General features: G+C 41.8%; 1 protein-coding gene across 2 annotated transcripts; it reads right to left on the bottom strand.

The window, feature by feature from the left end:
• Nucleotides 1-1,731: 1,731 nt before the first annotated feature.
• GINS1 (GINS complex subunit 1) lies at nt 1,732-22,491 on the bottom strand. Of its 2 annotated transcripts, XM_004441926.3 has the most exons (7): nt 22,313-22,487; nt 16,196-16,260; nt 13,460-13,558; nt 12,772-12,862; nt 11,603-11,719; nt 7,331-7,405; nt 1,732-5,675 (listed from the first exon to the last, which is right to left on the bottom strand). In XM_004441926.3, exons 1-7 carry the CDS (start codon nt 22,385-22,387, stop codon nt 5,607-5,609), a joined length of 591 nt encoding a protein of 196 aa, XP_004441983.1. In that variant the 5' UTR covers nt 22,388-22,487; the 3' UTR covers nt 1,732-5,606. The 2 variants fall into 2 exon arrangements, with proteins under 2 accessions (XP_004441983.1, XP_087301853.1); XM_087445727.1 differs by lacking the exons at nt 12,772-12,862; nt 13,460-13,558; nt 16,196-16,260 and having other exon boundaries at nt 22,313-22,491.
• Between the last annotated feature and the right edge of the window lie 2,976 nt (nt 22,492-25,467).

The following is a 25,467-nucleotide window of genomic DNA, read 5'->3' as shown; positions in this document are numbered from 1 at the left end:
TCTAAAACTATAAAACTTCTAGATGAAGAAAAAATTTTTGTGACCTTGGGCTGGGCAAAGATTTCTTGAATATGACTCCAAAAGCATCAAAGAACAAATGAATAAATTGGACTTTATCAAAAATTAAAGTCTGCTTTTCAAAAGATACTGTTAAGAAAATGAATAGACAAGCTACAACCTGGAAGATAATCTTTGCAGGGCGTGTATCTCATCAAGGACTTGTATCCAGAATATAGGAAAAAAACATCAAAACTCAATAAGAAAACCACCCAGTTAAATAAAAATAAAAAAGGACAAAGATTTGGAAAATTCACAAAAGAAGATATATAGATTCCAAATAATCATATGTAAAGATACTCAACATTATTAACAGGGAAATGTAAATCAAAACCTCAATGAGGGGGCCAACCCCGTAGCTTAGTGGTTAAGCACTCACGCTCCGCTACTGGTGGCCCGGGTTCGGATCCCGGGCGCGCACCGACACACCGCTTCTCCGGCCATGCTGAGGCTGTGTCCCACGTACAGCAACTAGAGGGATGTGCAACTATGACATACAACTACCTACTGGGGCTTGGGGGAGAAAAAGTAAAAAAAAAAAAACCTCAATGAGGTAGCACTGCACACCTAGTCGAATGGCTAAAATTAAACAGACTAGCCATAACAAGTGTTAGTGAGGACATGGAAGAACTGGGACTCATACATTGCTGGTCTGAATACAAAAGGCACAGCCACCTTGGAAGACAGTTTGGTAGTTTCTTAAAAGTTAAACAGGGCCGGCCCTGTGGCTTGGTGGTTGGGTGCGCGCGCTGCGATGCTGGCGGCCCGGGTTCGGATCCCGGGTGCGCATCGAGGCGCCACTTCTCCGTTCATCCTGAGGCCGAGTCCCACATGCAGCAACTGGAAGGATGTGCAGCTACGACACACAACTATCCACTGGGGCTTTGGGGGGAAAAAATAAAATAAATAAAATCTTTAAAAAAAAAAAAAAAAAGTTAAACATATGGGGCCAGCCTGGTGGTGCAGCAGTTAAGTGCTCGCGCTCCTTCGGAGGCCTGGGGTTCACAGGTTCAGATCCCGGGAGCGCACCAACGCACTGCTTGTAAAGCCATGCTGTGGCGGCGTCCCATATGAAGTAGAGGAAGATGGACACGGATGTTAGCCCAGGGCCAATCTTCCTCAGCAAAAAGAGGAGGATTGGCAACAGATGTTAGCTGGGGTTGATCTTCCTCACCAAAAAAAAAAAAGTTAAACATACAACTATAGTATGACCCAGCCATTTTACTTCTAGTTATTTGCCCCAAATTACATATACATCCATAATAGTCTTGTACACAAACATTCCTGGCATATTTTTTTGTAATAGCCAGAAACTGGAAACAGCAAGGATTGTTGGGGTGGGGAGGGGCATAGGTATTCTCATTCATTTTTACCCCCCCCCCAAAGCCCCAGTAGATAGTTGTATGTCATAGTTGCACAGCCTTCTAGTTGCTGTATGTGGGACGCAGCCTCAGCATGGCCGGAGAAGCGGTGCGTCAGTGCGCGCCCGGGATCCAAACCCAGGCCACCAGCAGCGGAGCACGCGCACTTAACCACTAAGCCACGGGGCCGGCCCTCTCATTCATTTCTGGTGGTAGTACAATTATAATTCCTATATATTTTGGCAAGAACCATCGAAATGATAATTATCCTATAGATGAAGCTGTATATGTATGAAATGATATACGCACAGGGTCACTCATGTTAGCTTTATTTGTAATAGCAAAAAGCTGGAAACAATTCAATTGTCCATCAATAGGGAAATAGATTTTTAAGAAAAAGTATTTAACAACCTGTATTAGCTTGCTAGGGTTGACATAACAAAAGATCACAGACTGGGTGGTGTAAACAACAGAAATTTATTTTCTCTCAGTTCTGGAGGCTGGAACTCCAGGGTCAAGCTGTCAGCAAGGTTGTTTTTTTCTGAGGCCTCCCTCCTTGGCTTGCAGATGGCCGTCTTATCGCTGTGTTCACGTGATCAAGTCTCACAGCCAGGATGTCCCAATTTCCTCTTCTTATAAAGATGTCAGTCATACTGGATTAGGACCTCATTTTATCTTAATGACATCTTTGAAGGCCCTTTCTCCAAATACAGTCACATTCTGAGGTACTGGTTACAGCTTCAACACATGAATTTAGGGGGAACACAATTCAGAGCATAACACAGCCATACAGTGAATACCACAAACATTTTATAGTATGGTATCTTTTATGGAAGAGGGAAACAAGAATTTATATTCATATTTTCTTTTATTTATACAAAAACACTCAAAACGTACTCATGAAATGAATAAAAGTGGTTAGCTATGAGTATGGGAACAGGATGGATAAGGACAGAGGAGGAAGCAAGAGTTTTTGTTGTACACCTTATTATACATATATATTTTCTACCATGTGAATATATTTTTTATAAAGTTACAAAATAGAATAATAAATTCAACTCATCCTAAATACTATCAATTGTGAAAATCAAGAAATAAATCATCTAAAATTTGCATCTCCCTCCTCTACATCCTAAAAGATTAATAATCATTACACATATTTTTTAAAAAGTTACATGACTAAGACAAAAAAGAGAAAACAGATACCTAATAGACCTAATGACCTAATAGAGAAAAGAAAAAAAGTTTCTAATACACTTCAAAATATAGATTAAAATAGATTTAGAAAAACATAATAACTAAAATTTACTAAAGAAAAAGTAAACAACTTGACCAAAAACTAAAGAAGACAATAAAAAGACTTATCAAAGAACAACATAGACCCAGATGGTTCTGTAGGTATTAAAGCTATGTAAAAGGTTACATTTCTGTTCAAAACAGGCAACCAACTCACTTTAGACGCCAGAACACTGACACCATACTGGCTGTGGGGGCCGCTCAGTATTCCCGCCTTCCTGTGGTTCACACGGTCCCTTTGCTGAATCTGGGCAGCCTGTGATTGGGCTCACTGAGGGGTGCAGAGAAGTGATGCTAGTCCAGTACCAGGCCTAGCCTTTCAGAAAACCAGCAGTGCCTACTTCCACCCTCTCACCACTGTGGGAGTCCTGAGCTGCCGGGCGAGAAGTGTAGCCAGCCTGCTAGAGGGACCACGTGGAGACCCCACACAGAGAGAGGGAGGCTGAGCCAGCCAGCCAGCATCTGAATGCAACCGCATCAGACACTCCATCAAGACCTGCAGAACCACCCAGCTGAGCCCAGTCAACCCACAGAATCATGAGAGATAATAAAATGGGGTGGTTTAAAGCCACCATGTTTTGGGTGGTTTGTTTCATAGAATAGATAACTGACAACACTGACAAAGCAGACACACACACACCCGTGGGTGCACACACTCCCCTCTTCTAAAACTCTATAAACCAAGATCACTCACAGTTGCAAAATTCCCCAATAAACAGCAAATCAAACCTTGCAGTTCACTGAAAGGTTGACACACTTGGCCAAGAAGAGTGTAGCCCAGGGAAGGCAAGAGAGGTCAACAACACAATTCTCTTTAAATAATCCATTCCACTGGGGGGCTAAGTAAGAAACCACATGATCATCACTCAAGTTCCAAAAGCTCACTTGGAAAAATCATATTTGTTAATATCACTGTTTATTTTTAATTATAATATTGAATTTATTTTGAGGCTTCAAGTTGCACTGAGGGAGGCCACAAGTTTTGGTATTTTTCCTGGAGAAGTATGGGATAGAAAGGTTGAGAAAGATGGCGGCATTCCAATCAAGTCAGGAAAAAGATAAGCTGCCAGCTATTACCAGCAGCAGTCAACACTTTTCTGAAAGTTCTAGACAGCAAAATCAATGTGAAAAAGAAATGTTTATATAAATATTAGAATTTGGCCACATCATCTTAATTTGCAGCTTTCTTACATGTATTAACCGAAGCCAATTAGAAAATATAATAGAAAAAAGATTTCATTCACATTACAACAAAAACTAGAAAATAATTGGGAAACCACTTAAAAAGAAATGGGATTGTACTTTATGTACATAACCAGCTAATAGTGAGCACACTGGATGATGGTATTTAGTAAGTGAAGGAGAACTTACTTTCATTTTCTACACTGTATTTTTCTTAACTGCACATATATTACCTTCATAATAAGAAAAAATGCTATTTGTTTAAAATTCTAGCCACAATTCTAAATACAGAGCCAGTCAATATAAATCAATAAAACCTCCAAAATTTTAAATTCAACTAGTATACATTCATTTCAAATAAAGAACATACTTATTTTATCTGGGGAATTAAACACAAAAGTACCTCGTATAATCGAAGTTGGGGAATGATGCTGGGCTGGCAACAGAGCCACGTCCTCTCGGCTGTCTATCCTCCTAGCTGACGCGGGGACCTGGGGCTCGCTGTGTGCGTGGTTCCACATGCTCCGGGAGTGGAATACGAGGGAAGGAAGTGACTACAGACCCACAGTCAAATACCAACCTCACCCATCCCATCCACTCAGGAAATTTTCCTTATTGTTTATCACCAAAGATTCAGATGAAAACCTGATCCGACTATGAAAACTATGGGGAGAAATTATTTTTAATAATGAAAATAATCTGCGAAGGGCAGCCGACTGACCTAAGTAGGTCTATTATGAAAACATACAGATCCACATGCTAGGTAAAGGTTTCTATAACCTGATTTCTTGAATATAATTTTGGCCAGAAACAGTCCCCTCTATAAAAATGAAACTGCACATGCAGTGTGCGCCCGGTACCAGGCTTATCTGGACTCTTACATTTGAATGCCTCTTTCAGATCACTGGGCTGGTCATGGAGGGACTGGTGGGCAAAGGCCACTGACCACCAGGCAACACCACTTGGTGCCTCTCCAGCTCCTACACCACTCACAGCTCATCGGACAAAGAAACTGCCCTCCACCTGGCCGACCAACTCTTTATGTGACTTTTCGGTCAATGTAAGCCTGGGGGAAAACTGCACAAAGTTCCTTTTCTAGCCCCAATTTCTATTTCTCTTTCCAAAGTGGTGATACTGGTGCTCACCCCACAAGCTCGCAGGCAGGCACGAGCCAGACCAGCCGCCATTATTGGAAATGGGCAAAACCCATTGTGTCCTTCCTATCTTCCTTCCCAAACAGCCAGATGACAAATTAGTACGTTGTTAAACGTTAAATATACTGAAAGTTTTTAGGGACCATCATCTCCACCCGCGCAAGTGACTTGGAAACACGTATTCCACAAATTCAGCTCCCTGGCTTGCACAACACACACTAGCAGAAACAACACAACAGCCCCGTGAAACTCTCATTGTTTAAAAGAGATCCAAATGTAATAAAAGTTCATTTTCATTAAAAAAACTGCATGTTGTAGTGACTGTCGGAGTGTTATGATTATAGGTACAGCTTATTACAAAGAGGAGGAGGAATCCTGTACAACAGAAAAACAAACCCCACTCCTCAGCCAAGTACTCCTGACTATCTTAAAGGACGCAACTTTTATAGCCAAAGAGGGGTGGGGACAGAGGAGGGTGGAGAGGCACGTGTAGACGTTTCCATGGCTGGGTTCCACCTTGCACCCCAGGGAAGCCTGGCAGCGCCCCAGGGTGAAGTCAGGACAGGACATGCTCCAGAACACCTTGTCTGATCAGCTGCTCACATTTCCACCTGGGTAAAAAGTGCTATGGGGAAAGGAGTCGGGGGAGAGGAGGAGAAATGATGGAAAAGAATTTTAAATTACACTTTGCACCATTAAAAAGTAGCAACTGATTATTTCAAACTCCAACAGCTAAGTCATTAAAAGCTAAACTTAATTATATTTGCTGTTTTAATCAACTGAAATTAATGCCACTTAGAGCTGTACTGAATTCTTAGTTTTATAAACAAATTCATAGTTTGCTTAGGTTAAATTTAACTAAAGACTTCTGAATTCTAGTAGGTATTTTCCTTAGTGTTTGCATTTTTTAATTTATGCACAGAACATCCAGGTAGGTGAGATTCTGGGGCACTGGATTACAAGTGGTACAACAGTTCATTAGGGAGACAAATGAAAGGAGAGTCTTCTCCATTAAATCTTCTCCAGGATTTGAGTCTGAACATTTATTCTTCTAATAACAACAGCGGCAACTTTTCTCCTGTATTTCTCAAGGATGAAAAATCTTTGTAAGCTGTGACATGGGTGCTCTTCACAAGGCTTTGTGAAGACGCTAGGACCCAGCTAACACCTGTCCTCACCGCTCTTGTTCTGAGGCCGAAAGGCCTCATCTGATTCCCTCTCAAAACACACGGGCTTAAAGCAGAAGTGAACATTTACTAAACTCTGGAGTGTGGAGGTGCAGGAAGCAAGGCAGGACGACTTTCTAAGCTCACAGGTGACCAAAGAAATCTCCAAGACAAGACAGACATACTGGGGTGAAAACTACAAACAGTCCGTTAGAAAGGACAGAGCAAATAACCTTAGAAAATGACTTAGCCAGAGACATCATCCAAAGTCTTCAGGGAGCAAGATGTAACGTCAGGGCACTGGGCACCTGAAGGTCCCTCCTCAGAAACTCCAAGGCCTCATTCGAGACCCCTGACCAAATTCCTCCAAACCAGTCACAAGGACACACGGGTCAAGCACTGCTGTCTAACTTGTTAACTGAATCTTTAAAACGCCTCAGAACGTAAGATGTAAAAAAGGAAAAAAACATATGGAGTTGTTCATGTAACAGTCATTCCAACATCTACTAATGAGGAGGTTCTGATTTCTGGACACAGAGAAACATGCTTGCCATGCTGACAAGTACGAAAGCAGGGATGGGAAGAATATGTCTCCCTATGAATGTCTTACAGGATCCAGGTGGTCTACACCATAGAGTCTATAGAAAACTGATTTTAGATGTGGTCAGACATTTTAGAAGCCCCTTAATATCAGCTATAGATTATATTTTTGTAAAATTGTTTTCCATTTTTATAATTGAGGGTAGGGCACTATTGAGACAAAGTTAAAGGCATCTCAGGAGGAAGGCTTCTGCATGGTCCACACAGAAAATGACAACTGTCTAGCAAGGGAGCAGATGGAGGAGGGGCTCGGCTGGCTTCTGCCTGCCCCAGCCCCACCAGGTGCTCCAGGCTGGAGAATCACTATCTCAGCACACCAGGTGGGAAGGTCAGCCATAAAGCTTAAGAAATTCAGCCACAGGACGGTGTTTGGGATGAAAAGGACAAAACACAGTGTCATACTAAACATAATGCCTACAATATAAATGATCATTACAAGGTCATATTTATTTTTCTGCTGATTCCAACATTTCCATCATTCAAGACTCTTAAAGTATCTTAAGACAAGAAATACCTGGCTATTTTTTTTTAATAGGACTGAAGTACCATCATCAACTTCAAATTCTCCATAGTCTTTTAGACACCGCACCTGAAATGAAAAACTGATGTTTTATCTAAATTATTTAATATGTAGTGACCATAAAGTAAATGGGGATTATATAAATACCCATATAGTAGAAGTACTAGGCATTCTGTTTGTTTGTTTCTTCTCTGTGTCCCTAGGCCTAGTACTCCTTCCTGTGGTATTCTAGTGGTTCCAGCTGTCCTGTTTTGATGAGGAGGAAGAAGAATGGCAAAATTTACAAATGTCTGTGTATGTCAGCAATAACAGCAAGGAAACTCAGGGGGCTGCTAACAGGAGACAATATCACTGGATTCTTTCCCCTCTGCAAATCTGAAAACCAAGCAGTTGAAACATATATCTACAAAGAAGAGAATGTTTTAGATCTACCCCAACCTGCCTCTTATAGATCCCTCCCATAAATATCAACATCTGAGGAGAAGACATGGGTAAGTCTACAGAATTTCTGTTTTAAAGAGATTCTTCCAATCTCCTTTGATATCAGACTCTTTCCCAGGAACACTGAGCAGTACACCAGGAAAGAGCAGGTGCAGACTCATGTTGTGAGAATCAGGAGAGGTTCTTAGTTGGAAGGCAGGAGGGGTAAGACAGCCTTTTGGTAAGCACTTCTGCAACTGCAAAGAAAGACTGTTGAAAGGTGTCCCTAGAGAGAAGGTCACAGATCTGGCTGCAGCTCTACGTGCTGCCACAGGAAACCAGGAGGATGTTCTTCATCTCCTCTGAGAACTCAGGACTGGAGTTGTATTCTCCTGAGCACCAGCATTAGTATTAGTCAGCCAACTCCAGCAGCGAGTTCCAGTCTTCTACTTTTCCTAGATAATTTCATGATGTCCTGTGATTCCACCGAATCTTATCATGACTCCCAAAGGTATTTTAACTTAGTTTGAGAAATACTATTTTAGAAAAATCCCCACCACCACTACCACCTTTTTGCTTCTTTAAATAGACTTTTATTATGGAAAATCTCAAACCTATTCAAAAGTAAAAAGATTAATATAAAGCAACTCCATGTCCCATCAACTGGCTTCAACAATTATCAACATTTGGTCAATCTTGTTGCCTTACACACTTCTGGATTATTTTCAAGCAAACCCTAGATATCATTTCATTTCATCTATAAATATTTTACTATCTATTTCTACAAAATAAGATTCTTTTTAAAAAACATAATCTCAATACCATTATCACATCTTATTAATAATTTTTTAATATCATGAAATATCCACTGTGTCCAAATTTCTCCATTTGTCTCATGAATTTTTTTATTATTTTACTTTTTTGTGTGTGCATGAGGAAGATTAGCCCTGAGCTAACATCTATTGCCAATCCTCCTCTTTTTGCTGAGGAAGACTGGCCCGTGGCTAACATCTGTGCCCATCTTCCTCTACTTTATATAGGACGCTGCCACAGCACGGCTGGACAAGCGGTGCATCAGTCTGTGCCCAGGATCCGAACCCGCGAACCCTGGGCCACCAAAGTGGAGGGGGCGAACTTAACCACTACGACGCCGGGCTGGCCCCTCATGTTTTTTTTTTTTGTGAGGAAGATCGGCCCTGCGCTAACATCTGCCAATCCTCCTCTTTTTGCTGAGGAAGACTGGCCCTGAGCTAACATCATATGCCCATCTTCCTCCACTTTATATGGGACACCGCCACAGCACGGCTTAACAAGCAGTGCATCGGTGCGCGCCCGAGATCCGAACCAGCGAACCCCAGGCTGCTGGAGCAGAGTGTGCACACTTAACCACTTGCGCTACCAGGCTGGCCCCTCATGAATTTTTTTAAAGTTGCCATGTTCAAATCAGAGTTCAATAAGAGCTACACATTACATGTTTCTGATACGTCTCCAAATCTCTTTTCATCTACAGGGTTCTCTCCCCTTTTACCCCTTCCCCTTGGCAATTTATTCTTAAAGAAACTGGGGAGTTTGTTGGGTAGTTTCCCACAAACTAGATTTTGTTGTGGATTCCTGTGGGGTCATTTAACATGTTCCTCAGTCCCTGAATTTCCTATAAACTGGAAGTTAGGTCTAGGGGATGGATCAGATCAGGTTTGATTTTCTGGCAAATGGTGTTATGTACTTCCTGCTGCAAGACATCACGAAACACAAAATGTCTGGTTGTCCCTTTCTGGATATTAAGACTGATCAGGGGGTCCAGGTGTCATCCATACCTATCCATATCCATCCATTATTAAAGTGTCCATTAACTTTTCATCTACTGGTTTTATTAGCTATTTGCCTGCATGCATTAGGGCTACAAAATGGCATTAATCTAGTTCTTTTAATCCTGCTGCTTTTATTCGCTGGAATTCTTCTTCTATAAGAAACAGATTTCCCTTGTAAACAAATTGGCTACCCTGAGATAGAGTTTTGTACAGCAAAGGCAGATGGATATTTGATTCCATTCTTTTATTTACCACTTCTCAAAATGAGCTGCCTCCCTCATCTTCTCCAAGGGGACCTAAAGGGGTTTTATTTTTTTAATTGTTGTTATTACTGATGGTGTTTGGTGTCGTTATGCCTTCATGCTTCTAACGTAATTGATGTGATTCAGTTCACTGCAGTTAATCATTTTGATGCTCCAACTGCCCCTTCTTTGGCCACTGAGAGCTCCTTCAAATCGGTTCCCAAGTCCTGTCAGCACTCCTTGTGCTGTCCTCCATACTTGTTATCTAAGACCTGGCTAACACCTAGAATCAGCCTTTCTTTTTCCCAAGGAGTCCTCATTTCCTTTAGTGGAAAATGGCATTTAGACTCCAGAATTTGGATGCTCATGGCTACTGGGTTGGTTGTTGTTTCTACGCTTTTTCAGCGGACAGAGCTAAGAAATACTTTTTTAGAAAAAGAGATGATTTAACATGAGTCCATGCTGATATTTCCAACTCGAGTTTGGAAATATAGGATTTTTTCACTTAACTTTTTCATTTTAATATTTGAATCCTTTTCTTTTATTTTGAATATCTTAGTTCCTAGTGCCATTACTTTTTTGCTCTATCCATCAATGTATAAATTGTTACAAAATAACAGTAACAATATTACTAATAATATAATTACTAAAAACAGGTTAGGATTTCTTTGTAATTCTTTTCATCCTTAGAACATACTCACTAGGGATGTACAATCACTTTATGTGCTTTAAACTAATTTAAAATAATTGCTGTTTGACTAATCCACCAACTTGAAACACAGGTTCATTTGTTTATATTTTTTTTAAATTACTTTTTTTTTTGGTGAGGAAGATCAGCCCTCAGCTAACATCTTTTGCCAATCCTCCTCTTTTTGCTGAGGAAGACTGGCCTTGGGCTAACATCTGTGCCCATTTCCCTCTCATTTGTTTCTTTTTGCTTTCAAAATTTGTGCGTTGCTTTTCCACTTTGATTTAATTTTGTTTTAATAATATATAAAATATTTACATGGTTCCAAAGTTAAAACTGTTAAAACAGGCACATTAAAAAGATTTAGCTGTTTTACTCTATTCCCACCATTCTCCCAGAGGTAACATTTTTGTTTTGGGTTTATGTTTCCTTTTATTTATTTTTATTTATTTATTTGTGAGGAAGATCAGCCCTGAGCTAACATCCATGCCAATCATCCTCTTTTTCCTGAGGAAGACTGGCCGTGAGCTAACAAACATCCATGCCGATCTTCCTCCATTTTACGTGGGACGCCGCCACAGCATGATCTGACAAGCAGTGTGTCAGCGCGTGCCTGGGATCCGAACCCAGGCCACCAGCAGTGGAGCACGCACATTTAACCGCTGCACCACAGGGCCGGCCCCTCTTTTTATTTTTAACATGAACTAATATATAGTCATATACCCTCCTCTTCTTAGACCAAAGTCAGCACAACCTACATGTTAAAAATCCATTTTAGGGCCGGCCCCGTGGCTTAGCGGTTAAGTGCCCGTGCTCTGCTACTGGTGGCCCGGGTTCAGATCCTGGGCGCGCACCGACACACCGCTTCTCGGGCCATGCTGAGGCCACGTCTCACATACAGCAACTAGAAGGATGTGCAGCTATGACATACGACTATCTGCTGGGGCTTTGGGGAAAAAAAGAGGAGGAGGATTGGCGATGGATGTTAGCTCAGGGACGGTCTTCCTCAGCAAAAAGAGGAGGATTGGCACGGATGTTAGCTCAGGGCCGATCTTCCTCACAAAAAAAAAAAAAATTAAAAAAATCCATTTTAAAAAAGTATACTTACTTCTATATATAGGCTTTTCGGAGGTTTCATATCCTGTGTAATGTCCAAACCTTCGTCTCCTCCCAGTGACCTCATGTAAGTAGCAAGGGATTTTTTATAATGATTGAACCACTCCATCTGCAAATATAAAGATGGTCATTTGACAAAGTTGTAAGAAAACAAACTTGCAGAAATTGTATATTCATCCTTTCAGAAGTAGCACACATCCCCATACGGATTATTACTGTGACCATTAATTCATTTAAACGACGAATATTACTGATTGCCTGCTATGAACCAGGCATTGATCTGGGTACTTAGGATGGATCATTTAACAAAGTGAACAAAAACCTCTGTTCGTGCAGAACTTACATCCCAGCGTACTTAATCACAGACCTAAGGAACATTCCACCAGAAACAGAACCGTGAAAAACACACCGTTTCAGAATTATAATCTCTTCAAACTCTGCATTGACAGTTTTTCTGAAAACTATAAAACATTGCTTAGAAAAACACTCAAATGTCCATCAACTGAGGAATGGCTAAGATATGTACATCCGTACAATGGAATATTATTCAGCCATAAATCATAATGAAGTTCTGACACATGTTACCACATGGATAAGCCATGAAAACATGCTAAGTGCAAGACACAAAAGGCCACATATTGCATGATTCACTTATATGAAAAAGCCGTAATAGGCAAATCTATGGAGGAAGTAGAATAGTGATTTCCAGGAGCTGGGAAGAGGGGAGAGAATATGGAGTAACTGGTAATGGTTACAGGGTTTATTTGGGGGGTGATGAAAATGTTCTGGAATAAGATGCTGGTAATGGATGCACAACTCTGTGAATACACTAAAAATATTATACACACACACACACACACATTTTATGGAAAACCCCCAAATAATAAGGCCAGTTTTTTAATCCTACTAATGGATCACTAATAAGTAACTTATAAGGGGACCCTTTATTTTGTTAAGTAATAACAAAATTTTCCATATAGCACTGCATTTAGAATTACTCCTACCATTCTCATCACAGTATATACTAAATAAATACAGGCAAAAACTGCTGAAAACCAGATGTAAAAAACAAAAAACGAAATACCATAAATACTATTACAGAACAATGCCAGAACCTCCATATTTTCCAAATTCATAAACTTGAACAAAGTGCTAACTTACTTCTTCAGCAGACATGTGAAATCGTAAAGCATTTGGCAAGACACTGCCACATTCCCACCTGAGTGCTCTAATGCGAAGCAATCGGTCATACCTAGGACATTAAGAAGGTATCAGATGGCATAACAACAGGGATGTCAGAAGTTGTTTTGATCAGGCGAGACTCAAGACTTACAACAACCTCAATGTAATATATGGACTTTATTTGGCTCCTGAGGCAAACAAACGAACTGTAAGAAGATCTTGGGGAAAACATGAATGTGAAACAGAAAGATGCTGGGAAGGCCTCTTCACTTCTCTAGGGAGAATGGTACAAGGTCACGTGAGAAAAGGTCCAAAAGGTACTTTTCTTAGAGAGGCATACTAAAGTATTCAGCGGTAAAATGCCATGATGCTCTAGAATAGTTTAGCAGAGACAAATAAAGCAAGATGAAGCAAACACGGCAAAACGTTAAAAACTGTTAAACCTATATATCCGTGGGGATTTGTTATATTATTCTCCCTAGTTTTATGAATACTGAAATTTTTCAGAATAAAAACATTTTAAATAGAAAAAAGAGAAGAATTTAGAATGCCTTTAAAGGAAAAGCAGATCTAAGCAATTCCGTTACTCATTTGCAGTGGCTAATTAGGAAACCGCACAGAGAACCCTCCACTGTCCCCTGCCACCCTGAGCAGAGCCTGAGCTTACAGGTACGCGGCAGCGCAGCGGCGATTTCTCAACAAACAACAGTGTCGCAATTTGATGGTTGATATCAAAGCACCTCGTCCACCTGACTTCGCTTCATTCCTGGTAAGAACATTTAAAGAGGAAAAGAACAAATATCTATATTTCAGTATAAGTAAGATTTTCAAAGCCAACAACTGACTTGCATGCTTGTTTTAATCTATTTATGATTAGCAGTTAACCTAAGCAAATAGTACCTGCCTCCACATCAGAGCTTTTATTACTATGTTAAAAGATAAAAAAGCCAAAAGCTAAATAATTTGCCTAAGATCATACCATCAGCATTTCATTTAACCATCTGATACTTCGCATTTTTGCACACTGATAATCTCCATTATTTCCAAAAGACAAACACCGTGTTTACTCACTTTCTAGAATTCCTTTATCATGCTAGGGTTAAGATACAAACCTAACATCATGGTTCATAAGATTATGGTCTTACACTATGTTTCTGTTCTGTGCAGTACTCCTCTTTGGGTGGTACTTCCAAATCCTTGTTATAGTAAAATGAGTTAAAATGGAGTCAAAATGGTCCTTCACTCATCCAACAAATATTTGTTGATCTTCAACTATGTGCATGGACTGTACTCTGTGTTCTTCACACAAAGGGGGAGAAAACTTTGGTTTTACCCTATAAAATGTACATCTTCTTAGATATTAGACAAGTATCACATTTTAAAACCAGATATACAATTGTTTAATAGGTCTAGACTCAGTATTATAAGAGGAAGAGATATGAAGATAGATGGTGGTGATAATTGCACAACATTATGAATGCATTTAATACTACTCAACTGTAGACTGAAAAATGGTTAAGATGGCAAATTTTATGTTATATGTATTTTACCACATTAAGAATAAAATTGGGAAAAACAAAACAAAACCAGATGTACAGAATGAATAAAAATCTACTTTGGAGTTTTAAAAGGAACGAGATGAATACAAGGATGTCTTCATGCAGTGCCTGCTACAGGCCCTGAAACAGAGGCACAACACATGTCCTGTCCTCTCACGTCTTCTGGACCGGTTCTACACACTTCTGCCACTCTATGAAAATCAGATTTATTCTCCACAATGTTTACAGTGTACTCTGGATTATAACAAAATATTAAAAATAATTCATATTTACACATGAGTAATTAAAAAGAAACAGATTTCTTGATAAATAATTTTTAACCAGAAACTGGTAATAGTGACTGTCTCCCCCAAAAAGAAACTAGGAGAACAGGGCACAGAATTCTGGATGATGAATGTGCAAATAGTACAAATACAGATTAGACAGGAAAATCATTTCCTTACTGGACCCAAGCCTGTTAGGCCACCTCCAAAATACGTCTTGAACCTGTTCACTTTTTACGTAGTCCGAGCCACCTCTCCTGTCACCTCCTGGATAACAGGATGCCTCCCTCTCCTCTCAGCCCCTCCATCCATGGTCCACTCAGCAACCAGGGTAATCTTTTAAAACACAAATGTGCCACCACCTGCCCTATATGCTTAGAAGTCTCACCTGGTATCACCCTTTGCCTGCTCATTCAGCTTCGGCTCTGCTGGCCTTCTTTAAGGCTCAGTCTCCTGAGCATGCTGCCCTCTTTCATGACTCACAGCCTATGCATACGCTGTACCCCTGCCTAGAAGGCTCTCTGCCCACAATTACTGCCTCATGAAAACCTGCTTCTCCTTCAGGACTCAGCTGAAATGTCTCTTCTTGGATAGAACCTCCCTGTTTCCTCAATCTAATTATACCTTCAGGTCACTCTTCTCTCTCCTAGCACTCTGTTGCTTTCCTTCATAGCTTCTATCCCAGTTTGGTGCATCTGTATTTCACATCTGTCTTCCACACTGGACTGTGAGGGCCAGAGGGGCAGAAATCTTGACTATGTGGCTTATACTTGGAATACCAGAGCCACTTATCGGCACACAGTCATTTAGTACATGTTTGTTGAATGAATGAATTGCCTGGGAACTTGAGTTCAGGACTTTACATTTACTGTAGACCTGCTACAGTTCAGCTCCTCATTCTATCTGTGAAGAGTTTTCTATGTTGATCCTTAAGCACCACTTAAAAGAGGTGGTTGAGATCTGAAGACCTAACCTTTCATCCAGTAGTTGGTACTCTTTTGGGTCCTACTCTTCACAGATCATAGGAACCTATGAAGTCTGTCCTACAGCCCAAATTCTCCACTGTGCCAACTACCATCCTTAGCCCTAAAGATTCTGTAAATCCAGAGCCCTCCCACCTACCAAGCTGCAGCTTTTGGAACGCTGGTTCTCAGCAAACTCCACTCCAGCTATAGGAAACCACTGCTGCTCCTGCTAAATTTACACTGCCCATTCTCCCTTTAACACCTTGAGGCATCTATCAATGAAAATAAGCAATGGAAACTACATTTCATTTTGTTAGGGTTTTTATTTGCTCGTGTCTAATCTCTTTTAGGTCTACCCTAATTTCTTTCAAGTCATATCAGTCAAACAACAAATATTTATTGAGCATCCACCATATGCCAAGCACTATTTGAATTCCCAAAGATACAGCAGTGATCAACACAAATCTCTCTAGTCCTGTGATGATTTGTATAGCTAGAGTATGATTAGGCTCACAGAGAATTTAAAAAATCACATCTAAAAACTGATGTAAGATTATCTGATTTCAATATCTTATTTCTTATATTGTTTTAAAACATCAATCTTATCAAAACTTACACATCAGACTGGTTTTGTTCATATAAAGTTTTCATCTCCTCCAGAACTTGCCTGAGTCCATCCTCCTAGAACAATATAAAGTAACATTGATACACATTCGTGAATTCCTCCACCAAGTCTGTAGCAATATTCTATCTATACTATGCTTATCTTTGATTTACACATCTCATCAAAAAGCAAAAACACCTACTAGAATGGTTACAATAATAAGCGTTGGCGAGGATGGGGAGAAATTGGAACCCTCATACATTGCAAGTAGGAACGTAAAATGGTACAGTCTGTGGAAAACAGTCTGATGGTTCGTCAAAAAGTTAAACATAGAAATACCATATTGGGCCAGCCCGGTGGCGTAGCGGTTCAGTGCACGTGCTCTGCTTCCGTGGCCCGGGGTTCGCAGGTTCGAATCCTGGGCACAGACCTACGCACTCATCAAGCCATGCTTGTATGGTGTACATATACATCAAGCCATGTATATGGTGGTGGTGCACCATATACAAAACAGAGGAAGATGGGCACAGATGTTGGCTCAGGGCTATTTTCCTCAGCAAAAAGAGGAAGATTGGCAAGGGATGTTAGCTCAGGGCCAATCTTCCTCACCAGAAAAAAAAGAAAAAAAAGGGCAGAGGATCTGAACACACATTTTTCCAAAGAAGACATACAGATGGCCAACAGGCACATGAAAAGATGTTCAATATCACTAATTATTACAGAAATGCAAATCGAAACCACAAGGAGATATCACCTCACGTCCATGAAAATGGCTATTATTAAAAAGACAAGAAATAACAAGTATTGGAGAGGATGTGGAGAAAAGGGAACCCTCATACACTGCTGGTGGGAATGTAAACTGGTGCAGCCACTGTGGAAAACAGTATAGTGATTCCCCCCAAAATTAAAAATAGAACTACCATATGATCCAGCTGTTCCACTTTTGGGTATTTATCCAAAGAACATGAAAACACTAATTTGAAAAGATATATGCACCCCTACGTTTATTGCAGCATTATTCACGGTAGCCACGACCTGGAAACAACCTAAGTGCCCGGTGACAGACAAATGGATAAAGAAGATGCGGTATGTATATATACAACGGGATACTACTCAGCCATAAAAACGATGAAATCTTGCTACTTGGGACAACAGAGATGGACCTTAAGGGTATTATGCTAAGCAAAATAAGTCAGATGGAGAAACAAATACTGTATGATTTCACTCACATGTGGAAAATAGGAAAAGAAAACCCAACAACAACAAACACACACATAGGTACAGAGAACAGATTGGTGGACACCAGACGGGAAGGGTGTTGGGGCACGGGCATAAGGGGTAAAGGAGCACATATATATGGTGCCTGACAAATAATAACGTACAACTGAAATTTCACAATGTTATAAACTATTATGAGCTCAATAAAATTACAAAATAAAACGTGCACACAAATATTCAGAGCAGCACTGTTCGTAATAAACAAAAAGTGAGAACAACCCAAATGTCCATCAATTGATGAATCAATAAACCATATTGGTATATCCATTCAATGGAATATTATTTGGCCATAAAAAGGAATGAAGTAATGACACATGCATCGACATGGATGAACCTTGAAAACATTATGCTAAGTGAAATAAGCCAGACACAAAGGACAAATATTGTATCATTCTACTTATCTGTAATATCTAGAATAGGCCAATTCATAGAGACAGAAAGTAGATTAGAGGTTACCAGGGGCTGGGGGAAGAGGGGAATGGGGAGTTACTGCTAAATGGTTACAGAGTGGGCCGACCCCGTGGCTTAGCAGTTAAGTGCACACGCTCCGCTGCTGGCATCCCGGGTTCGGATCCCGGGTTCGGATCCCGGGCGTGCACCGATGCACCGCTTCTCCGGCCATGCCGAGGCCATGTCCCATGTACAGCAGCTAGAAGGATGTGCATCTATGACATCTACTGGGGCTTTGGGGGATTAAAAAAAAAAAAAAAAATTAAAATAAATAAATAAATGCTTACAGAGTTTCTGTTTAGGGTAATGAAAAAGTTTTGGAAATAGAGGTGATGGTTACATAACAATGTGAATGTAATTAATGTGACTGAAGTGTACACTTAAAAATGGTTAAAATGGCAAATTTTATGTTATGTATTTTACTACAATAAAAAATAGAAAAAAAAACAATAAAAAGGAATGAATTACTGACAACATACACAATATACATAATCAACATACTGATTAGGATAATCTCGAATACACTATACTGAGCAAAAGAAGTCAGACACATAGGAGTACACACTGCATGATCCTATCTGGCCCTTGACAGAAAGTTCACAACTCTTGGCACACTAAATCCAAAAATACGTAAAAAAGACAAATATAATCTGTATTCATAGAAAGTAAATCCCTGGTTGCCTAAGGCTGCAGGTCAGAGGGAGCTACAAAGCAGAAAAAGGAACCCTTGGGGTGACAGAAATCTTGATTGGGGTGCTGGTTATAAGGATGTATACATTTGTCAAAACTGAAAAATCTGGGGCTGGTCTGGTGGTGTAGTGGTGAAGTTTGTGCGCTCTACTTTGCTGGCTGGGGGTTCGCAGGTTCAGATCCTGGATGTGCTCGGATCCTACACACCGCTCATCGAGCCATGCTGTGGCGGTGTCCCACGTACAAAATAGAGGAGGATGGGCACAGATGTTAGCTCAGCGCCAATCTTCCTCAGCAAAAAAAAATATTAACAATAAAATAAATAAAATAAAAACACTCAGAAATCTTTTAAAATGTGTATTTTGTTGTATATAAATTATCCCTCAATAAAACTGATGACAAAAAAATCAATAGTCCTACAGAAGCACTAAGCTATGACAAAAGTATGTAAATAATTTATTATTTACTGAAAAATAGTCTTAAAAGATTATAAAAAAAAAAAGGAACAGTGCTTTGCTTTTACTGCTAGAATAGAAAGGCCAAAAGAGTTTTTCTACTATTCACCTTGGGACAAATTTTCAAAAAATTTTCCCTTGGAAGGATAAAAACATTAGAATTCTGAAATTCATAAATGTTACACGATAGGTTTGTCAACAATCCAAAGCCAAGCGACCCATCGACTTTTCCTATTCTAGTTTTAGGGTCAAAATATATGCATTAGCAAAAATGCTTTGGCACTACTGGTCCAATTACAAAATCAACTACTTAAACCTGCTCAAATATAAGAAAAGATATAATTCCTGATGAAAAATGTAAGCATGACTTCTACCTTCACTTTCATCAGCTGGTTAAAAAGAGATCATGGAAAAGTCTGATTTATTAGAATTCAGTTAAATATTCCTTTTATGAACAAATATTATTTTAAGGAATAGTTGAAACTGTTGTACAATTAATAAATCTGCAGGTATACAAAGGACAAGTGTGAAATAATTTTGCAAAAATATACACAAACTTTCAGATTTAGACTTTTTTTTTTAACCTATAGTAGGAATTGCATCCATTTTGTGCCCCTACCTCCAGCTCTGAGCCTCTGGGAGCCCAAGATAATTCTCCTAAAAACTCACTTAAACTATTACCAGTTCTGCATATAGTAAGTGGATAATCATTTCAGTTTGCTGAACACAGCATCTAGCCATGAGGGATTCTGGAATGAACCAGAGTCTCTGCTCAAAACCCACTGACTATCATCCCCCTGGGAGGAATGATTCTTGAGAGCCTGTGTGTGTCCTGGGCCTATTAGCCTTCAGATCAATCAAATCAGTTCTCTCTCTGCCCCTGCTCAGCTGTGTCGCAGAGGGGCCAGACCCTGCAGGCCTGCTGCATCACCTACTGGCAGGTGGGTTTATCAGTGCAAGGTGAATGCAACAAAAGGTGCCCCACCACACTAAGATCTAGAAAAAGGAGTGATTTTACAACTTCTAAGTTCCATCCCTGGCTCCCCAAAAGCGGTAAACCAACACTTATCTTAAAATTTGAGTGAGAAGGCCAGCTGGACTAAGAGTCTTAAGAGCCGGTTCCAAGGCCACCTCAGCCAGCACCTGTTGGAGAAGTCTCTGCCTCTCTGGGCTTGTTTCCTCATGTGCACCATGAACTCCAAAGTGCCTAGTTGTCCGGACCCCAGCGTGGAGCCATATTTTACAGCCTACATACCTCTGCATTCCAGCATCTCTACTAAACTCCCACTGTTGTCTCCTGACTTTTTAAATGAGGTAACTGTCCTGAAGTTGAAAGAACAACAGACTAGAATCTAGGAAACCTGTGTTCAAGTTGAGGCTCTTCCTCCAATATGCTGCAAGTTCAGACAAGTACCTTAACTTGATCCATAATTTCTGTTGGCTCAGTTTTCTCATCTGTAAAATGACCTAATTGTCAGACTAGGTGCCCTTTAATGTTCAAAACAAAACTCACCCTCCCCCAAACACTCTTCCTCCTCAACTCCAATGTGGTTTACTCAGCTACCTGAGAGAGAAGCCTCCCAAAATCCCGATTCCTCCTCCTCACTGATTACTCACCCCATCTCCACTCCTGTTCTAATAGTTAGAAGTCTTGTTTGTCTCAAGCCTATACAGGCCAGACACCGATTTCAGGGCCCACTGACCAGACACAGTTTGGACCATACACATCTATCATCTGGTCTATTTTAACCACCCACTCACGATCTCCCTGCCTCCATTCTTTCTTCTCTCCAATCCATTCCCCATATTGCTGCTGCTATAGTTATCCTCAAAACAAAAAAAATTACCCTCTCACTCCCCTGTCTAAAATCCTCTGCCAGCTTCCAAATGCCTTATGAGTGAATACCAAACTCTCCCAGGCCTGGAACCCACCTCTGTAGTCCCTGCACACACCCTGTCTTTCAGTCACCCTTTGCTATGTGATTCCCCGTCTCTGCACTTGGCTGGGACGCCTCACTCCCTTCTCAGAGTGGTGACCTCATCCTTCTAGGCATGGCTCAAACGCCCCCTCCTGTACCCTAGCTCACACTGGCATTTCTCCTTTGTGCTCCTTTTCTACACCTCTTCGGCATCACCTATCACATTACATTCTATTACCTGTTTTCGTGCCCCACTCCCGGCAGAATGTGCCCTGGCATCCACACTGTGGCTGCCCTATGATGGGGGACGTAGTCAAGTATAGAACCTAGAGTTCAGGCTCTGGAGCCAAACTGCCAGGGTTTAAATCTGAGCTTTACTTCTTACTGGCTGTGTCACTTAATCTCCCCAAGCTTCCAACAGATAGCTGGAAAAAAATGGAAAATAAAAGATGGTTTAGACTTCAAAGGGTTACCATGAGAACAAGAGATAATATAGGTTACAGTGATGTATGATAATTAGTCTTTGGGTGGTGACCATGATGTACTCCATACAGAAATGGAAATATAACGAGGTGCACCTGAAACTTACATAATGTTATAAATCAATGTTACTTCAATTAAAAAAAAGAAAAAAAGAGAGATAACGTAGGTCAAGCGCTCAGCACCCTGACTGGGGTAGCAGTAACAGGGAAATAAGAATAATCATAAGAGCAGTAGTAGTAGCAGCAGCAGTGGCAGAAAGAAAATTAATAGCAAGCACTGACTTAGCCCTTCCTGGGTGTCAAGCGTTGTTCAGAAAGCCTGACATACACCAACTCATCAGCCCTCAGCACACCAGGAGTTGGGTACTATTCCCATGGGCCCCATTTCTGCAGAGACGAAAACAGCACACAAAGCTTGAGTAACTCGCCCAAAGCCACACGATGGAGCCAGAATCCCAGCCTGGCTCCACAGGCCTAGCTTTCAATCACCACCCTTTGCTGCCCGAGTGCACGACAAATGCTAGAGCACAGGCAACGACTAATCAATGCTTGGTGCAACAAAGGAACAGCAGCAGAGCTGCACACCGGAGAACACTAAAGGAGACATAGGAGGAAATTCACAATATCGCCGGGTGACATAAACATTAGTGCTTTCTTTTTCCTCCTATACTTTGTCTTGCCACGTTCCAAAACTTCTGTCCCCGACTTTTGAGCTTACACCACGAGAAACTAAACCCTCCGGGTAAGGCGCAAGGAAGAACCGCGGGAAGCCGCCCCGCCCCCCGGTCCCGCCCCCGGGGCTTCCAGGCCCCGCCAGCCAGCACGCCCATCTTTGTCTGCCCCTGCCCCCCTCACGTTGAAGGCGGGCAGCTGCCCTTCGGGTGTGCGATGCAGCTCGCGGACCAGCTCCATGGCCTTTTCGCAGAACATGGCAGACGCGCCCCGGTCCCGCGGCCTTGTGAGCCGCCCACTCTCACGACAAACGGTCCCCGGGCTCTCTGCCGCCGCTCTCGGCTCCTATCTTTCCCGGTCCCACAGCTCCTGATCCTCACCTCCCCTCCGCGCTTTGGCGCCAAGCCTGGCCAGCCAATAGGAACGCACTGATGGGCGTCGCGGCCTACGGCGGCGGCTAAGGGACATTTGACTCCACTGCGCAGCTGCTTCAAGACGGGCAGAGTCGCGGGTGGAGGTCCTTTGCTGGGGATGGCCCCCGCGTGTGGGGAGAGCCGGCGGGCCTGGGTCCGCAGGCTGAGCAGACTTCTTCGAGTTCCCAGGAGGGTAACCAGGCAACTCTGCGCGCAGCATGGCTCGGCAGCTATGCAGGCCCCGCAACTTCCTTTTTACATTTGAGTCATTCCTTTTCGTTTAGGTTCCAAGGGTTGCGCACTTTGAGGTTCAGAAGGCAGGCCCGGGAACTTGGTGTGCATTCACGTTATGACGCAGCGTTTCGTTCGTTAGTTTTGCAGTGTGAGTTTTTTGTTTGATAGATAGTAATGGGAAACCAAGTTTTATTGGGTATTTCTTGTGTGGCAGGGACTGGGACTTCTATTTCATTTAATTCTCAGGATTAACCCTAAGGTGGTCATTAAGTCTCTTGGAACGAATTAGGAAACAAGTTATGGGCCGGCCCGTGGCTTAGCGGTTAAGTGCGCGCGCTCTGTCTCTGGCGGCCTGGGCTCAGATCCTGGGCGCTCACCAACGCACCGCTTCTCTGGCCATGCTGAGGCTGCGTCCCACATACAGCAACTAGAAGGATGTGCAACTGTGACATACAACTATCTACTAGGGCTTTGGGGGAAATAAATAAATAAATAAATAGAAGTCACTTCTTAAAAAAAAAAAAGGGAAACAAGTTAGATAATTTGCCTGAGGTCTCACAGCTCATCAAGTGACAGACCCTGTATTTAAGCTTTCAACTCCACAGTACCACCTTTGATTTTAAAAGAAGTCTTTTTTTTTTTAAAGATTTTATTTATTTTATTTTTCCCCCCAAAGCCCCAGTGGATAGTTGTGTGTCGTAGCTGCACATCCTTCTAGTTGCTGTATGTGGGACTCGGCCTCAGGATGGACGGAGAAGTGGTGCCTCGATGCGCACCCGGGGCGCACCCGGGATCCGAACCCGGGCCGCCAGCATCGCAGCGCGTGCACTTAACCACCAAGCCACAGGGCCGGCCCTTAAAAGAAGTCATTTAAAAACATTTGTAAAATAGCTCCAGTCACAAGGTCTACGAAGGGGGAAAAATGCCCCAGATTAACACGAATTCACATAGCCATATACTTGCCTAAATGATTATGGAAATTTTCATAACTATATAGAATCGAAGGTGGGAATTACTGCTATAGAAACAATTCATTTTATTTGGATATTTTTTAAAAAGCAATATTACTTGGATTCATTCTAGCTAACCCTAGACACTGTGTCCCTCTTCTGCAAATATAGCTACAGTAGATGTGTGATCTGAGAAGTGAGCATGGGAATGGCCTACAATGCTTCAATCATCCTTAAGTTGAGTGACATTTCATTTTCAGCTCTACGTTAAGAGATAATTTAGCTAAGTGTTTTCACTAAATATACAATTCTCTAGTGGACTGTGCTACAGGATTGTGATCCAAAACCTTTTTAATTTTGCCATAAACCTTTTTAATTTCAGTCCCCAGGCCTGAGATTCACTTCCTTACCTATCCAATGAGGACAACAGTACCCACTTCTAAGGGGTTGTGATGATTCATTATTCCTGCAGCAAATATTTTATGAAGTGTCTATTACATCCTGGGCATTGTTCCAGACACTTAAGATGAAGCAGTGAACACAATCCTTGCTCTCAGAATCCACGTGCCAGTTTGGGAAAAGCAATACATAGATGCCGATATACTAATGGCAAATATTGGTAAAAAGTGCTATGAAGGAGAATAAGCCAAGGAGGGTGAACAGAGTGCTGGTGAAGCCTGAGAGTTTTGAGTTAGTGTTCAGAGAAGGCACAGACCTGAAGTGGGGAGGCAGTGAGCCACGTGGATATGTGGCCACAGCATGGGCAGAGAATTCCAAGCAGCAGGAATGGAAGTGCAGAGACTGGGAGGAGGGGTGTGGGGGGACGTGTGCAAGCATGGGAGGCAGTGACACTGGAGCAAGGTGAGCATGGGAGAGGCTGGTGGCTGAGACCAGAGCAAGGGCTGGAGGCCATGTAAGGTACAGCCTGTGGGCCTTTACATAAGCTTTTGGTTTTATTTTCAGTGAGATGGGGAGTCAATGAAGTGTTTTGAGCAAACAAGTGACAGGATTGGACCTAGGTTTTTAAAAAGACCTTTGTGGCCGCTGCGTTAAGTAGAGGTGAGGCAAAGGAGAAGGCAGGAGACCACTTAGGCTATTAAAATAATCCAAGTGAGAGATGATGGCATCTTGGCCCAGTGTGTGGATGGTGGAGATGGTAAGAAGTGCTTGGATCCCGGTGATTGATTTTTAAATGAGAGCTGACAAAGCTTGGTGATAGATGCTGTGGCATAAGAAGGGAGGAATCAAGGGTGACCCCAGGGTTTTGGCCTGAGGAACTCCAAGGGTGGAGTTGCCACTCCTCACGTGGGGAAAGTTGTGGATGGAGCTGGGGGTGGGAGAAGAGTTGGGAGCTCAGCTTTGAACACAATATGGTTAGGTGCCTGTAAGATATCAGAGTAGATGAGTAGACCATTGGATAGAGGAGCCCAGGGTTCAAGGAAGAGGTGTGGACTATAGAGATACAAATGTGAGTGTCCCCAGTGACAGGTGGTATTTAAAGCCTGGATAAGACCACTCAGAAAGTGAGTGTAGACTACGAGTTGAGGACTGTATAGGCAGGGCCTAGTGCCAGCAAGCAAGACTCAATACTCTTTACATTTCTCTCTTCTCTCCAGCCCTCCCTTCCTTGCTTTTTTGTTTCTCTATTAAAAAGGATTTTGGGGGCCAGCCCCTTAGAGTAGCAGTTAAGTTCACACACCCTGCTTCCACAGCCCGGGGTTTGCTGGTCTGGATCCTGGGT

Source organism: Ceratotherium simum, chromosome 21, assembly GCF_057802395.1.
Source record: "Ceratotherium simum simum isolate JZ-2026a chromosome 21, ASM5780239v1, whole genome shotgun sequence".
NCBI lineage: Eukaryota > Metazoa > Chordata > Mammalia > Perissodactyla > Rhinocerotidae > Ceratotherium > Ceratotherium simum.
The sequence above is the reverse complement of the archived record's forward strand: the minus strand, read 5'-3'. Positions and strand labels throughout refer to the sequence as shown.

Excerpts from the sequence above, each read along its gene's own strand:
- GINS1 (XM_004441926.3), bottom strand. The coding sequence starts at position 22,387 with ATGTTCTGCGAAAAGGCCATGGAGCTGGTCCGCGAGCTGCATCGCACA. Across the intron at positions 13,559-16,195 it reads GAACAAAACCAGTCTGATGT|GAATGAAGCGAAGTCAGGTG; the intron begins GTAAGTTTTGAT and ends TGTTCTTACCAG. Across the intron at positions 7,406-11,602 it reads CGAAAAGCCTATATATAGAA|GTGCGGTGTCTAAAAGACTA; the intron begins GTAAGTATACTT and ends TTTTCATTTCAG.